The 17,758-nt window shown below is 42.9% G+C and overlaps 1 protein-coding gene across 1 annotated transcript in view; it reads right to left on the bottom strand.

The window, feature by feature from the left end:
- CRKL (v-crk avian sarcoma virus CT10 oncogene homolog-like) overlaps positions 1–17,428 on the bottom strand; it is a 43,937-nt gene extending 26,509 nt beyond the window's left edge. Inside the window, exons 1-2 of the mRNA XM_006875806.1 lie at positions 16,987–17,428; positions 3,938–4,403 (exon numbers count right to left, since the gene is read on the bottom strand). Coding sequence (XP_006875868.1) covers positions 3,938–4,403; positions 16,987–17,297 — 777 coding nt within the window. The 5' untranslated portion in view covers positions 17,298–17,428. The remainder of the gene's footprint in view (positions 1–3,937; positions 4,404–16,986) is intronic.
- Positions 17,429–17,758: the final 330 nt, after the last annotated feature.

The following is a 17,758-nucleotide window of genomic DNA, read 5'->3' as shown; positions in this document are numbered from 1 at the left end:
ACCCACACACAAAAATGCCATTAACCATTAAAGAGATACAAGTCAAAACAACAATAAGATTACCATCTTATATCAGCATTAACAAAGTTTAGAAACACCAGAAAGCAGCAAATGCTAGCTAGGGTGTTGAGAGACTAGGACCCTCCTCCTACACTGCTGGTAGGACTATAAAAGGTGCACCCACTGCATGGTGCTTCCTCAAAAAGTTGAAATAGAAATAGCATGTCACCCAGCAAGCCCTCTATTTGGCATACAAGAAATGGGAGCCGGGGCACGAACAGGTAAGATATAGGCATACCCATGTTCACTGCAGCGCTATTCACAGTAGCAAAAGGATGGAGATAGCCTAAAAGTTCATAAACAGAAGAATGAATGGCTAAACAAACTCTGGTATATACACACAATAGAATACTATACAATGTTGAAGAATGATAATAAATCTGGGAAACACCTCATAACATAGATGAATCTGGAGGACAATATGCTGAGTGAAATTAGCCAGTCACAAAAGGACAAATATTGTATGAGACCCCTGCTGTAAAAAGTTAAGAAAAAGTTTTCTTGCTAAAAGAAACAATCTATGATGATTACCAGGGGTGGGAGGGAAGGGAAACTTATTCATGGACTAGAGGAAAACACAAGTTAACTTAGATGATGGGGAAGAGGGGAAGACAACAAGGAGGTTGGCAGAGGAAAGCTGAAAGTTAGGGAAGACACAGCGAGGAATGCAAGAGTTAAAGTGAATAAATACTGTTAACTTTTACATGAAAGGGATTGTAATAATTGTAATAACACAAAGTGTATGATATGCTGAATGTAGGACTGATGATCTGTTCTGTAAAGCTCCACTCAATTCACAATAAATTTTTTTGTTTTAATTATTACTTAATATTATTAGAGACCAGTGTACAATTTTTCCCAATTATCTCAAGACTTGCTTACCCTTTGTTTGAATCAGGGGTGAAATAAAAACCACATTTTATGATGAAAAAAAAAAAAAAAGAATTTAATATAAATAGATGCTGCATTTTAACATACTAACATTGTCACTTTTATAAAGCTTTGGATAGCCCACTGTGAAGCTTTTATCCACTAATTCATTATAAAAATACAAAATAAAATAGCAGTGAAATAACACTGTTGCAAAGTGCCATTGAGTCAGTCCTGACTAATATCGACCCAAGGAGCAACTGGTGGGTTTGAACTGCAAACCTTGTAGTGATACACCAGGACTCCACTACACAAAAAACCAGCTGCCATGAATCAATTACAACTCAGAGTGACCCTATGTGTGCCATAAGATATTCAAATGCCTATGGACTTTCAGAACTAGGTTGCTAGCCCTGTCTTCTGAGGTACCTTTGGGTGTATCTGAGGCACTAACCTTTCTGTGCCATTCAAGGGACTCCATAAACCTATTAGAATGCTGAGATCTAAAACAAAGGCAACACCAAATGCTGTTAAGGAAGCAGCATGACAGGCGCACTCATTCTGGTGGAAACACAAAATAGTACAGTAACTTTGTCCGGCAGTTTCTTACAAAATTAAGTATAGTATTAACATATGATCCAGCAATTGTGCTCCTAGACATTTACACAAATGAGTTGAAAACATTATTGTTGTTAAGTGCTATCGAGTTGGTTCCAACTCATAGCGACCCTGTATAGGGTTTCCAAGGTGCAGCTGGTGGGTTTGAACTGCCAACCTTGTGGTTAGCAGTCCAGTGTTTATCCTACAGCATCTAAGTATGCTGTAAGTATAATGTTCAGTACTCCAAGAAGATTATATGTGCACAAAAACCTGCATACAAATGTTTACAGCTTTCTTCCTAATTGCCCAATGTCTGAAGCAACCAAGATGTATTTCAACAAGAGGATGCATCAACAAACTACTTCCACACAATGGAATAATATTCTATAATTAAAATTTTTTTAAGTTATGACACTACAAAAACACTTAGCGGACCTTAACTGAATATTGCTAAATGAATGAAGTCAGTCTGAAAGAACTACATACAGTATGATTTTGACTACAGGACTGTATAATAAAGGCAAAACTATAGAGACAGTAAAAATGCTAGTGGTCTCAAGAGGGAGGGATGAATAAATGGAGCTCAAGTTATTTTTCAGGACCTAGAATGGGAAATCAGCATTTAAACACATAGCCTTCTGCTGACATCTGCCACCTCAGTTCAGGGGTGGGGAGCTAGAATAGAGTTGAAGAGAGTTGGTATGACTTGCATGTGTCAAGTAACAGTGGTTGGGCCACCAGATTAAGAGCTAAGGTGAGCATCCTGAGGCTACCAGTTTGGATTCTGGGAACAGAGTTGTCATGTGAGCTGGACTTAAAATCCCACTTCTGCCTTAGGACTCTACCATGTGTACCTGAAAAACTTCCATCTGTTAGGTGGCCCCTGGAGTGTACACAAAGGGTTATAGAGAGAACAATTCATTTCTGTAAAGGGGGCATGCCTAATTGAGGCCAGTTACTAGGCTATTACACAGTTCTCTTAGACGCCAGAGGGCTCTACACCTGAGCCTCATCATGAAGCTAACCAAGCTGTCTGAACCTCATCAGAGGCTTTGAAAAAGTGTAACTTCACAGAATGAGTAAACGGACCCAAGAAGTAGAGCTGGGCTTAAATTCCATTCACTGGTCTTTTTCATTGTGTATGCAGATGAACTTTGGACTACAGAGTAAGCAAATAACCCATTTCTTAGAATATATTGGGAGTCCTGGTGTGGCACTGTGAGTTAATGTACTGGACTGCAAAGTTGGTTTGAACCGAAAGGTCAGCGATTCAAGCTCACCAACTGCTCCTTGAAAAACCCTATACAGAGTTGCTATGGGTTGGAACCCGCTTAACAGCACTTAACAACCACAACATGAATGTATTATCTTCTGAAACTATCAGGATTAACAGTGCCTGTCTCATGTTAAAAACAACTCTTTCTCTTGGGACTGTAAGAAGGCTACCATGAAAAGAATTATAATTAAAATGAGAAACCGTGAGACAAGTAGGACAAAATGTGCCAGTAACGAAGCCCCTTGAGAGTATCACATAGAACAATGATGGCTTAGGTGAGCTTTATTCCTTGAAAATACTTGGTAAGCTTTTCTTTTTTTTCATTCCTTCACAAAATCAGATTACCTACTGGGAATCCCTGCAAGTGAAGAGAGTTTTAAACAGGTCTGTGTTGAGCCATTTTTCTCTCTTGCTCACCTCAAGAAGTGAGATGATCATGGCTGACTTGACGGAGAAACCTTGGTTCCTGTGCAAGGTGACTGGCTGTGTGCAAATCACGTCACAGCACACTGAGAACCTATACCTTTGTTGTTGTTAAGTGCCGTCAAGTTGGTTCCGACCTATAGCAACCCTGTATAAGGTTTCCGAGGAGTGACTGGTGAGCTTGAACCGCCGACCTTGCAGTTCAAATGGCTTTGCAGTGTGGCGCATTAACCCACAGCGCAACACCAGGACTCTATCCATCTTCATTTCTTGATGGAAAGAAAATCGACTATGTGAGACAAACTTTATGATGCTTCAGGAAGAAAAAGGAGTGCAGGCTGAGAGTTTGGAAAAGACAAACAGGAAAGCCCATGTCATTCATCTGGCGAAGGGTCTTCCTCCCTTTCACTGACCCTCTAACTTTACCAAGCATGATGTCCTTCTCCAGGGACTAGTCCTTCCAGACAACATGCCCAAATTACATGAGACTGAACAGACAGCTTCTCTCAGTTCTTTTACTCCTGATTATAACCTAAAATGAGCAGTACTAGCTTGCTTACAGCACTGCTGATGGAAGAACTAAAAATCCCATTCTCTGGATAACTCCAAGATGGGTACCTGGTTCTCTTACTCTCATTAATTCAATTTAACCTTTGGTAGAAACTAAACTTAAACTAAAAAATAAAATATTAACTAAATCAATTTTACCTCTAATGCCAAGGCAGTCTTGTCATAAGCACAGGGCACTCTTTTCTGGATTGCTTTCGCAAAGACAGGTCCATTCTGTGTGGATGGCAAAGGATTGATGGCTGCTCCAGGAGAACTGGAAACGGCGGGAAGAGGCGTTGTGGTCTGAGGTTGAGCATAGGCATGAGCAGGTTCTGGGATCCCATAACTGTTAGAATTTCGGTTTCCATGCTTTCCATGTGGGGAGGATCGCACCAACTTTTCCACATAAGGAACAGGGATCATCCCAACTCGGCCATCCTTGTTCCGGGCACTCCACCACTGTTCTTCAGGCTTCTCGATGATCACGAGGATCTCACCCTTTTTAAAGGGCAGGTCTTCGGCATCATTCCCAGGAAAATCATAGAGAGTCCGCACGTATTCAAGATTTTCTTCTGTGGTAGGCAGGTTGGGTGCTGACACAGTTGCCATGAGGGGGCTTGGGTACCTGAAGCAAGCAAGAAAATCATTTGTAAGAGAAGTATCTTACTTTACATCAATATTTCTCAAATGTTCAATAAATCATTCCCCTCTACTATGAGTTTGTTCTCATTTTATATTCTCAGTTCTGTCACACTGGTGTACTTTCTGTAGTCTGTATTGTAAACATAGACTGAATATGCCTTTTCAATTGACATATCAAGTGCATTCAAAAACCTCTTGATATCTGTTTTACAGGAATCTTTTGTTTCTACAGAGACATGTGAATTTATTTTTTAAATCTCCAACTCAGTCCCATAGCTGCCCAACACACCAAAAGACATCTCACCTCTCATTCATGTGTCTAATCTATGGCAAACATATTGTCCACTTCCACAGAGAGCAGACAGAAGAGAAACACAGGGACCTCCCACTGATCTTGCATAAAGATAGTGCAGGGCACTCCTCCAGGTATAAACACCAAAAAAAGGCTTGCCAAATTAAAAGAAAGCAAAGCCAGCTAACTGCAGAGCTAATAATTAACTCCCCTCCTCTTTTTTGGTTAAAACACATTTTTCAGTTTCATGTATAAACCACAGACGAAACATCTTTTAACATGAGTACTTACTAACAGTAGCTTCTAATTTTAAATTTCTTTAATCATGTTAAAGAACTCAATCAACATCTGGGGATGATGATGTCTATTTTTTAAAAGGGGATACATGGATACTGACAATTATTTTTCAGAAAGATTTGTGTGTAAGATACACATACTCTTATAAGTATGAATTATTTCTGTGTGGATCCTGACAAGCCATGAATAACACTGTGAAGAATGGGTATTCCAGAACACTTCATTGTACACCTATATGTTGTTGTTGTTGTTGTTAAGTGCCGTCGAGTCGGTTCCGACCCATAGCGACCCTGTACAGGGTTTCCGAGGGTGTAAATCTTTACGGGAGTAGAAAGCCTCATCTTTCTCCCGCGGAGCAGCTGGTAGTTTCGAACCGCTGACCTTAAGGTTCGCAGCCCGATTCGTAACCACTACGCTACCAGAGCTTCTTACACCTATATATAGACCAAAAAGCAGTCATTCGAACAGAACAAGGGGGCACTGAATGGTTTAAAAATCAGGAAAAATGTATGCCAGGATCGTAGTCTTTCACTGTACTTATTAAATCTATATGCTAAGCAAATAATCCTAGAAGATGAGCATATGAAGTGTGTCAGAAATGGAGGAAAACTCATTAACATTCTGCAACATGCAAATGATACAACCCTGCTTGTTGAAAGCAAAGAGGACTTAATATACTTACTGATGAAGATCAAAGACCACAGCCTTTGCTATAGGTTGCACTTCAATGTAAAGAAAACAAAAATCCTCACCACTGGACCAATAAATAACATCATGATACATGGAGTTGTCAAACACTTCATTTGCTTAGATCCACCATCAATACTCATGAAAGAAACAGTCAAGAAATCAAACAACATACTGCATTAGGCAAATCTGCCACACAAGACCTCTTTAAAGTGTTCGAGAGCAAAGATGTCAGTTTGAAGATGAAGGTGCACCTGACCCAAGCCACGGTATTTTCAGTAGCCTCATATGCATGTGAAAGTTGGACAATGAATAAGGAAAACCGTAGACGAATTGATGAATTTGAGTTATGGTGTTGAAAAAGAGTATTAAAAGTACCATGGACTGCCAGAAGAACAAACAATTCTGTGCTGGAAGAAGCAGAACTAGAATGCTCCTTAGAAGTCAGGATAGCGAGACCTGTCATACTTTGGATATATTACCATGAGTCCATGGAGAAGGACATCATGCTTGATAAAGTGGAGGGTCAGCGAAAATGAAGACACCCAATGAGATGGACAGGCACAGTTGCAGCAGCAATGAGTTCAAGCATAACAATGATTGTGAGGATGACGCAAGACAGGGAGGGCAGTGTCTCCTATTGTGCATAGGTCGCTGTGAATCCGAACCAAAACTTCATGTTGAGAACAATCATGTCTTGTTCTCTCCTGTTCTTTCAATTAAAGCCTTCTCTGGAGTCATTTGTCTCCCCTCACCTTCTATATGCAATATGGCCAGGAAAGGTTGCAATCTTGGTACAGATTCTCATGGTCCCTTCTCTAGATTCTCTCCTCACCTAGTCCCACACTATAGCCAGAGCAGTTTCTAATAAACAGAATCCATCACTACCACTTTATTTTGTTTAAACCATTGCTGGTCCCACTATTCAAACTCATTTACCCATCAAAAACAAGCCACCACATAGTTATAAGTTATAATTATGCCTTTTCTTTTTCCCAAACTGAGATGAGTATACTTACACTCACCTTTCATGAATAAGTTGAAAAAGAAAGATATTACACAGAAAAACACACTACTTTATATAGAAGATCACCAGCTTTACATTCAACAAACCATACACTTTGAAAAACACACTACTTTATAGTACAAAAGCATATATCTTGTATATCAGAATTGTAGAAACCAAAATGTGGTTCATGCCCTGGTCAGTCCTGGCTGATGAAGCAGACCTAAATTTAAAAAGGTGCAGCAAGCCATTTCAGGAACCTGGTGCATAGCGCTGGATTGTTGCCAAGATTGTGAAGAGTGACATATTCAAGGCTGCACAGAGAGTTGCCATCTTTGAACCGTTCACTGCTGCCCTTGTTTTCTGAGAGAGATTTCTAATAGGGCTTTGACCCATAATTTTTCCTCTTCTAGTTCACCCACATTTTAAAAATTTGTATCTGTTCTGGTGTCACTTTGTAGGCCATGTCTGGGTGGGCTGAATCCATCTGAAGCCCTGGCTGATGTTATACTGATTTTTTGAGAAGGAAAGAAACAGTCTCTTCAACAAATGGTGTCAGTGGCATCTCTACATGAAAAAGAATGGTGCTGTGCCTACCTCTCACCTAAACCCCCACCAATGAGGTGATTTCAACTTAGAACAACCCTCTAGGACAGAGTAGAATTGCCCCATAGGGTTTTCAGGGTTGAAATCTTTACAGAAGGAGATTGCCACATCTTTCTCTTGCAGAGCAGAATGGCTGGTGGGTTTGAACCAACAAGCTTTTGGTTAGCAATCACTTAAACCACTGAGCCACTAGGGCTCCTGCCATAATCCACACCACATATGAAAATTAACTAAAAACTGTAAGAACTAAAATAATGCAATAATTTCCAAGAAGAAAAGAGGGAAAAGCTTCAAGACTTTGTTTTTGATCATGGGTTTTCTTAAATGACACCAAAAAGCAGAGCAATACAGAAAAAATACAGCAATACAGATAAATTGGACTTCATCAAAATAAAAAACTTAAAATTAAAGGATACAGCCGACAGAATAGGAGAACATATTTTGGAAATATATATCTGATAGGAGTTTAATGCCCAGAATATGAAAAGAACTCCTACAGCTCAACAACAAAAAGACAAGCAACCCAATTTTTAAAATGGGCATAGGAACTTCCAGGGCAAGATGGTGGAGAAGGAAAATGTGCTGAGCAGACCCTCTGCAACAAAGGCACAGGACACCAAGGAAAACATAAGGATGGTGATCCTAGAACCCTGAGCTTCAGAGGATCAGAGAGAGGCACACTGTATGCCCACTGGAAGAGGAACCCAAACAGGAGCATCAACAGAAGAGAAAAATGGACAGACTATTAGCTGGCTTGAGCCACTTGAGCTTAAGTCAGCTGTTCAAACCCACCAGCCACTCATTCCATGAAGTAAGATGAAGCTTTCTGCTCCCATAAAGATTTAGAGCCTCAGAAATCCTATAGAGGAATCAATAACAGTGGGTTTGTTTTGTTTGGACCAATATAGTGACTAGAGGCACAGGATGTAGATGGAGGTAGGCAGCAAGGGGGATACTGTTCTCCCTTGTTCGCCAGGCCCTCCTTGTAACAAGGGGCAAGGTCAGTAGTTGCCCTCTTCAGCCCAGTGGTCAGTGGCATCCTCTCCTACACAGCCTCTTTTCTGCCTGGGGTCAGTTGGGTACTGGACATATCATCCTTGTGTCTGGAAGTACATGAACCCACCCTGAACTATGCTACACAATAGCAAGCAGAGAACTGTGCTCACAATTCCAGTTTCTATCACATCCATCAGGAGACATGTGAGAACATACCAAAAGAGTATTGATTAAACATAAATACAACAAATGACACCACAATGTCTGAGGCAAGACAATTTCAGCTTATACGAAGAAGTAAGACAGAGTGCCTTACATAAGTGACCCAAATACAGAGTCACAAAATATGACAACAGAAATGGTATAGGAACCACCTAATAAGGAATTTATTTACCTATATGCAGACACCTTCAAAGGAGCTCTGGTAGCGTAGTGGTTACGAATCGGGCTGCTAACCTCAAGATTGGCAGTTTGAAACTACCAGCTGTTCCACGGAAGAAAGATGAGACTTTCTGCTCCCGTAAAGATTTGCTGCCTCGGAAACCCTGTACAGGGTCGCTGAGTCCCACAGTACTTAACAACAACAACAATAGGCACCATCAATTGACTGAGAGAATAACTGAGAAAGCTGCAGGTGAAATCAAGGAAACAAGGACAAAACTTAAGAAGAATTCAAGAAAACACTACAAGAACAAATTGGTAAAATAAATGACTAAGACTTCAGATATGGACAAAACATTACAAGGGCAAAGAAGTACAACTGAGTCAATGGAAAGCCAAATTAGTGAACTGGAAGACAATTCTCTCAGTAATCACCTGCTAGAAGAGTCCAGGCATCCTGGGGGTGGCACGGTGGGTTAATGCACTGGACTGCAAAGTCGGTTTGAACCACAAGGTCGGCAGTGCAAATTTACCAGCTGCTTCCAGGAAATCCTATACAGGGTCACTATGATTCAGAACTGACTTGACGGCACTTAATAACAACAACAGAGGAGTCCCAGGAGTCCTGATGTAGCACTGTGAGATAATGCACTGGACCATAAGGTCGGTGGTTCAAATTCACTAGCTGCTCCTTGGAAACCCTATACAGGGTCACTATGAGCCAGAGCAATTCAAAGGCACTTGACAACAGAGGAGTTCTCGTGTGGCGCTGTAGGTTAAGCATGGACTGCAAGGTAGGTCTGAACTGCAAGGTAGCAGTCCAAACCCATCAGCAGCACTTAACAAGAGGAACAATAAAAAGCCTGTAACAGGAAGAGGGGAAAAAAACATACAAACAACAGAGAGAAAACTGTCAGTGTTGTTGGAAGAAAACTTTCCTAATATCAAGAAAGATGAGAAGATATGAATTCAAGAAATTAAATAAACTCCAAAATGGATATAATTGCCATCAAGTTGCTATCGACTCATAGTCAATCCTTTACAGGTACAGTCATCTTTTTCTTCCTAAGAAAGGCTGGTGGGTTTCAACTGCTGATCTTGCGGTTAGCAGCACCTTCCGAACAAGACAGACCTCCCCCTATCCAAAATAAAATATTTCATCAAGACATAATCAAATTTTTCAAAATTCAATGAAAAGAAAAGAATCCTGACAGCAGCTCAGGAAAAACTAAGTTACCTAACAAAGGAGAAGTAATAAGACTAAGTGATCTCTGATTTTTTCAGCAGAAACCATGCAGACAAGAAAGCAATGGTATGACAAATACAAAATTCTGACAACTGGCAACCAAGAATCATATACCTAGAAAAATTCCCCATCAAATATGATGGCAAAATTAGGACATTTCCAGATAAACATAAATGTAAAAAATTTGCAAAAGCCAGACCAACCTTACAAAAAATACTACAGGGAATTCACTAGATGGAAAAAATTAAAAACAGAAGACCTGAGATCAACATACGTGACAGAAGTCAGCCCAGATATGTTGTTGTTGTTAAGTGCTGTCGAGTCACTTCTGACTCACAACGACCCTGTATAACGTTTCTAAGGAGTGGCTGTTGGGTTAGAACCCCAAACCCTTCAGTACTCAAAAAATACTTAAAATACTGGAAATGGGGAACTAGAGTTTGCAACAACAAAAAAATAACCATAAAGTAAAAAGAGGGGGAAATGTAGATACCACAGACCTTGCAGTTAGCAATCCAGTACTTATCCTATAGTGCCACGCCAGGACTCCTTAATTCCTAATACCTGCAAAAGTCTCTAAGTGGTTACCAGGTGCTGAGGGTGGGTGGTGGGTAATTATTACTCAAGAGGGTCAATTCTGTTTGGGGTAACGGAAATATTTCTTAAATGGATAGTGGTGGTGAAAGTAATTAATGTCACAAAATTATATACTTAAAAATTGTTAAAAGGCCATTTTTTTGTTATACATATTTCATCATAATGAAATTTTTTAAATTAAGGAACCATCCAATAAAAAGAATCAGACCAAACAAAACAAGCACCAGATCTGAGCCAGACAGTTAGCAAAATAAACAAAAGAAATGAACTATGGGCCCAAAGGCATTAAACACTGGTTCAACCTAACTTGTTCTGAACAGTTTGGGACATGAAGCAGCATTATTACCTTTGTTTTGCATGTGGCCCAGGTTCTAGAGTCCTGGTGTGGTGTTGTAGGATAAAGTACTGGACCACAAGGTCAGTTTGAACTACAAGGTTGGCGGTTCAAACTCACCAGCTGCTCCTTGGAAACCTTATGCAAGATCACTATGACAACACTAGATCAGTGTCGTTTTTTCTATAAAAGGCTACTGACAGAGCTAACTCAATCTTGAAATGTCAAGCTTTTGTTTCTTAAGTATTGAGTCAGTTTTGACTCATAAGTTTTGACTCATAGGATAATGTATTGAACTACAAGGTCAGTTTGAACCACAAGGTCAGCAGTTCAAACCCACCAGCCGTTCCTTGGAAACTCTACAAACCCACTAGATGGCATTTAACAACAGCATAGGAAAACAAAGCCTAAATTACAACAGCCTGGGGCGTGGGAGGGGGGAATGGGAGGAGAAAGGGAGCAGAGCGCCTGGCTCTGTAAGTCAGGGAAAATCAAAAACCAGCATAACAAACAAACAAAAAACACCATTCTGACATCTGTCCATTCTGAATCATAGGACCCTACAAACACAGTGGGTTATGCGTACTGGGCAACTTTGAACCCACCAGCCACTCCTATAGGGTACCATAGGACAGGTAAGATATCAATAGAGAAGTACGGGGCAGAATTAGGCATTCAATTAAAGAACCAGCAGCCTGAACAAAATTACAAAGGGATGACAACCAGAAGTGCACCGTGAAAGGAAGAATGAAAGGGATTGTGCAAGCAAGGGAGACAGAAACAAGTGGTATCTCAGAAGGCATGGATATAGAAAACTTGATCTCAGTTTGTGAGGAGTGGAAGCAGAAGAGGACCCTGCCCTCAAGCTCCCTTTTGTGATGTACCTGTATGATAGCACCAGCCACTCAAGGCCTTGCACACAGCATGAGAGTGGTGTATTAGGTGCCTTAATTCACCTTCAAAAATCAGGAAACCAATTAACTTATATCACATCTCATTACATTATAGTGGGCTAGTACCTTCCAGTCCCTTCTATTGAAATTACACTGTGCTCAAAGTTGACTATCATTACCAGCATTTTGGGTACCTTGAGACGCTGCAGATTAAGTCGTGGGCATGTTGTTGCTGTTAAGTGCTGTCGAGTCAATTCTGACCCATAGCAACCCTGTATAGGGTTTCCAAGGAGCAGCTGGTGAGTTTGAACCGCTAACTCTGCAGTTCAACTGGCTTTACAATCTGGTGTATTAACCCAAAGCACCACACCAGAACTCCAAGTCTTGGGTTACTAACCAAAAAAGGTCAGCAAGTTGAGCCCACTTAACTGCCCCACTTGAGAAAGATGAGGCACTCTTGTTAGGCAAAGATGAACAGCTTCTGAAATCCTATGGGGTAGTTCTATTCATAGCTATGAGTCAACATGTGTTTGGTTACATTTTTTCTTCAGTATCTGGACATTTCTCGAGATTCTTGGTATTTTGGTCTTCACTATGCAGAATTTGAGTTATAATCACATTTCCCCTGATCCATTTAGTCCTGCAGCTCATCTTTATTATACACTCATGGATTTGTTTTTTGAATCTCTATTCTTAGTGTGTGGATTTCTGGTGTGGCGCTGTGGGTTAATGCACTGGACTGCCAGGTTGACTTGAACTACAAGGTAGGCAGTTCAAGCACACCAGTAGCTCCTCGGACACCCTACACAGGGTCACTATGAGTTGGAACCAAAAGCATATAACACTCTGATTGGTGATGTTTGTTACCAATAAAGGAACGTGGGGAAGAGCAGCAATGAAGCTGCAAGCTGAGCCCTATAATGCTCAATAGACTCCTGTGAGCCCAAATGGAGACCTGGTTGACCAGTAGTGTGGCAAGTCCAGGGGACTCCTGGACCCAGAGTCAGCGACATAGCCACAGAAGACTACAAAGTGGAGAGTGAAGCGTCTCCCTGATAAGAGAGGGCACATGCATAAGTACACCCACACTTGCAGATAATACACACTTGACCTAGCTTCAACGACTGGATAATCAGAGCTCAACCAGAAGAAGAGGGAAAAAAGAATAATCTGATAAAATTTGATGAACTTGACATACACCTATGGAAGCAGTAGCTCAAAGGACAGAACAAATCTTCACAGCGAGGCTCATTCCCACCGCCTCCACTCACGGAGATGACAGGGATGGGCAACTTGGATATTGGCTACCCAGAATGGGGGAGGCTACAGAGGCAAGAAGTGACTGGCTTACAAGCTTTCAAGAGGGAATCTAGAGCTAGGGGGCATGGAGGAAGGCAGAATCACCAGAGAGTACTATCCAATCTGTCTAGGTGGAGCTGATGAAATGAAATACAGATGGGTTACTCGCGATACTGTAGTGAATAATGGTTATCAAGACGGATTGTGAGGGTTGGAAATGCAAAGGTGGACGTTTTGTAGCAAGGAAGGAAGTGACTATTTCTCCAGTCTAGGAGCGGAGGTCTCTGGGACCACCAACGGAGAAGAGCCGAGAGTGGGACCCTACCCAGAGAAGCAGGGATGCCTGAGATGGAGACAGAGATGAGGACATGGAGGGATGAAGTGGCTGGGGACTTTGGATCCAGAGAGGGAGAGGGACTATGGGCTGAAGACTGGGGGGGGGTATGGGCACCGGGTTTCTAGGATATTCCCTTTGGTCCGAAGGGGACTGGAACCATGGCAATGAAATGATATATGATGGAATGAATGTAAAACTAAAGTTCTCTCATGTAAACTATCATAATAAAACATTAAAAAAAAAAAAAAAGAGGGAATCTAGATCCAGAGGGTGTGGAGCAAGGTAGAATCTCCACTGAGTACTATCCATTCTGTCTAGTAGGGGCTGATGTAAGGAGATGTGGATAGGTAGGTCTCTTGCAATACAATAACGGATAATTGTTATCAAGACTGATTGTAGAAAGAAAAAAAAAAAAGACTGATTATAAGGGCTGGAAATGTAAAGGTAGGCGTTTTGTGGCAAAGGGAGGGCAGCGATTAACTTTGCAGTCTAGGAGCAAAGGTCCCTGGGACCATCAAGGGAGAAGAGCGGAGAACGGAACCCTTTCCAGAGAAGTAGTGATGCCAGGAATGGAGGCAGAGACAGGGACCATCAAGGGAGAAGAGCGGAGAACGGAACCCTTTCCAGAGAAGTAGTGATGCCAGGAATGGAGGCAGAGACAATGACGTGGGGAGATGGAGCAGCTGCCCGGAGAGGAAGAGAGGTTGTGTGTGGACAACCGGGGACAGGCTTGCGGGGTTGACCATTTGGTTGGTGGATGATGCATGGAGAGGACCGTAACAATGGCAAGGAGACGATATACGACGGAATCAATGTGAAGTTAATGTTCTCCCATGTAAACTATCACATAATTCACCATAAAGCATTAAAAAAAAAAAGCATATAACAACAACATTCCTAGTGTGTGTTGTAGGATAAGCACTGGACTGCTAACCATCAAGGTCAGCAGTTGAAACTCACCAGCTGTTGCTTGGAAACTTATAGAGGAGGGGTGGGAAACATCCAGACTGCAGGCCTTATGTTGTTATTGTAGGGTTTTTGAGGACCAGCTGGAAAGTTTGAACTGCTGACCTTTGGTTCAACCCAACCTTGTAGTCCCACAGCAACACATTAGGACTCCCGAAGGAAGGCAGTATATTGTTGTTAAGTGCCTCCCAGTCAGTTTTAACTCATGGCTGCCTCATAGGGTTTCCAAGGAGCAGGCTGATGAGCTTAAATCACCAACTTGTGGTTCAAACCAACCTTACAGCCTTGGAGTAGATTCCAACTCATAGAGATCCTGTATAGGGTTTCAAAAGAGCAGCTGGTGAGTTTGAACTGCCAACTTCATGGTTCAAACCGACCCTGTGGTAGAGCACTGATCCTACAGGGCCACAAATGGACTCCTAGCCATCACATTGTTGTTAAGTGCCAGACATTATTAGGGGTGAGTTAATTGTTTGACCAAATTATTAAGGTGATAATTTTGTATGGCCTGTGAATGATGTTATAAATATCAAAATGGCCCTTGGCAGAACAAAGGTTCCCCATCCTTGCTATAGGAGGAGTTCTGGTAACATAGTGGTTACAAATAGGGCTTCGAACCTCAAGAACAGTTCGAAACTACCAGCTGTTCCGCGGGAGAAAGATGAAGCTTTCCGCTCCCGTAAATATTACAGCCTCCGAAACCCTGTAGAGGGTTGCTATGAGTCGGAACCGACTCCATGGCACATAGCAACAACAACAACAACCCCTGCTATAGAGGAGTCAAAACTGACTCAAAGGCATTTAACAATTTCATAGAAGCAAAGATTTAATTGTAGTTGGTGCTTCTTCATTGAGTATAGTAAAATTTCTTCAGTTCATATTTGGTATACTTTAAAGTAACTTTTGACTCAGGAAACGTAATGGAATAAGAAACGGCTTTCAAAAAGTTTGTGGAAAAATGAAATTAAAAGATAATGGGGGGGGGGGAGAGAGACAATAGAATTCTTCCATGAAATGACATTAAAGCAAATGAAGCTAACAGTCAAATACCATAGTGTATTTCACTTGAAAACATGAACACTTGATGCTTAGTTGTCACTGAGTTCCTGATTTAAAGTAGAACTTGAAATCCTTAGACTGAGAACTGAACTCAACTGAACTTAGACTGAGAACTTAATTTGAAATTGAAGGGGAAAATAAAGTCTAAGTCTTTCATTAAAAAAACTCCACTATTAACACTCCTTATTAATGTGTTGGACTGCAAGGTCAGTGGTTCAAGCTCACCAGTTGCTCCTCGAAAAGCCTATACAGGGTCCCTATGGGTTGGAACCCACTCAAAGGCACTTAACAATATCCCACCTCAACTAGGGGGATACAGGGAGTTTTAACCAAATTGATCTCTAGTCTATTCACAGTCTGGATTCCTGTTGTGGTGCTGTGGGTTAATGCGCCAGACTGTAAAGCCCGTTTGAACTGCAAGGTGGTGGTTCAAGCTCACCAGCTGTTCCTAGGACAACCTATACAGGGTCGCTATGGAAACGGACTCAATGGCACTTAACAACTATTCACTCCAGCAAAGAGCAACAGTAACTATCTTTCCAAAACAAAAAGGTCTTCTCTGAGGGCAAAATAGCTTTTCTTTTTTTATATATGTATGGGGGGGAGGGGCACGTGTAATCTAGACTACATTATAAAACAGAAGTAGTCTAGAGTTCCACGTCAATTTTAGCATCAGGGCATTAAATATACAGGAGGGAAGGAAGAGCCTCAAAAAGGTCTTGGCAGAATTCCATGATCCTTCTTCCCCGAACTTTCAAATCCCCACCCCGCCAAATGCTGTTTAAGCTTTTTGTTTCTAAATGCTAACACACTTTCATTTTTCAATTGTCCCAAAGGCTGCTGTGCAAGAGTTCTGAACTCCTAGGGGACCTGCGGGGAATGCAAGAACCCGGAACGATGTGCAACCTAGACGTGCCTTTTCAGAGGGGAGGGGACGCCTTTTCAAACCTACTGCCAACCTGTCCGTCCCGACTTATAGCGACCCTACATAGGATTTCCCAAGGAGCTCTGGTAGCGTAGTGGTTACGAATTGGGCTGCGAGCCTCAAGGGTCTGCAGTTCTAAACTACCAGCTGTTTCGCGGGAGAAAGCCTCAGATTTCTGCTCCCGTAAAGATTTACAGCCCCGGAAAGCCTGTATAGGGTCGCCATGAGTTGGAAGCGACTCCACGGCACCTAACAACAACAACATATAGGATTTCCCAGACTGTAAAACTTTAGGGACAATCTCACCGTTTTCCCTATAGCGGCTAGTGGGTTTGAACCTCCAACCTTAGGGTTAGCAGCCCAACATAGCCCTACTTTCGTTATGATCTCCGAAAACAGTAAGTGACGAAACGGCAAAAAAGTGTGCAGTTGAAACTATGCCCCACCGTTAAATATATTTAACACTGGATGAGCGCATCCAGTAATCTATCCCCTTGGGATTTCCCTTCTGGAAAATCACTAGGTTCCGAATAAGGCGTCAGGGTTCCAGCCACCATCCCCCGACCCCCCACTTTCAACTCCCCGGGCCCGAGTGCAGCACAGGGTCCACGGTCCCCAGGATCCGCAGACAGGCTGGGCGCGTACCTGGGCGCGGGTTCGATGAGGGTGGTGGTGTCCAAGTAGTGGATCTTGTAGAACTCCAGCAGGGCCGGCAAGTGGTCAAACTCCTGGTCCCCGATCTTGAAGCGCCGGTTGGGTAGCGAGTTGATGATATAGTGGGAGACCCGCGAGTTCTCCGACACCGATAGCACATAGTCCCCGGGGCAGGTGGAGGAGTCGCGGACTAGGAACATGCCGTGGCGCTGACCCTGCAGCCGGGTCTGCGCCTCCTGGCGAGACACCGGCCCCATGTACCAGGCAGAGCGGTCAGAGGAGTCGAACCGGGCGGAGGACATGGTGACGGACGGGGGGTCTCAGCGGCTGCTCTGGAAGCGTTTGCCCGGCAGATGGCTTTAGGACTGAAGGAGGGCCTTCCTGCACACCTCGGGGTGCTCTCACAGAGCTGGGCCAGCACCTTTCTCACGGCGCCAAGCCCGCAGCATCCTCCGCCGCCTCCCGCCTGCTCCGGGGTCGCCTTGCGGAGGGAGCCGGCCCAAGGAATGCGAACAAGAGCCGGGGGCCGAAGCAGGCAATTACTAGTTCTGGCGGAGGCCGCCCTGGGAGTCTCTGGAAGTCCGGCGTACCAGGAGCGCCTCTAACGGTTCCCAGCCTGGAATGACCCAGCAACGCACCCCACGACTGCGCGCCAACGCCGGCCGCGGCGCGAAGCACCGAACTCCAGGATCGTTGCGCCTCCGGGCCGGCTTTGCTTAGGCCGTTCCCAAGAGCCACAGCAACAAAATGGCGGACGCGGGAG

This window comes from Chrysochloris asiatica, unplaced genomic scaffold (assembly GCF_000296735.1).
Source record: "Chrysochloris asiatica unplaced genomic scaffold, ChrAsi1.0 scaffold00340, whole genome shotgun sequence".
NCBI lineage: Eukaryota > Metazoa > Chordata > Mammalia > Afrosoricida > Chrysochloridae > Chrysochloris > Chrysochloris asiatica.
The sequence above is the reverse complement of the archived record's forward strand: the minus strand, read 5'-3'. Positions and strand labels throughout refer to the sequence as shown.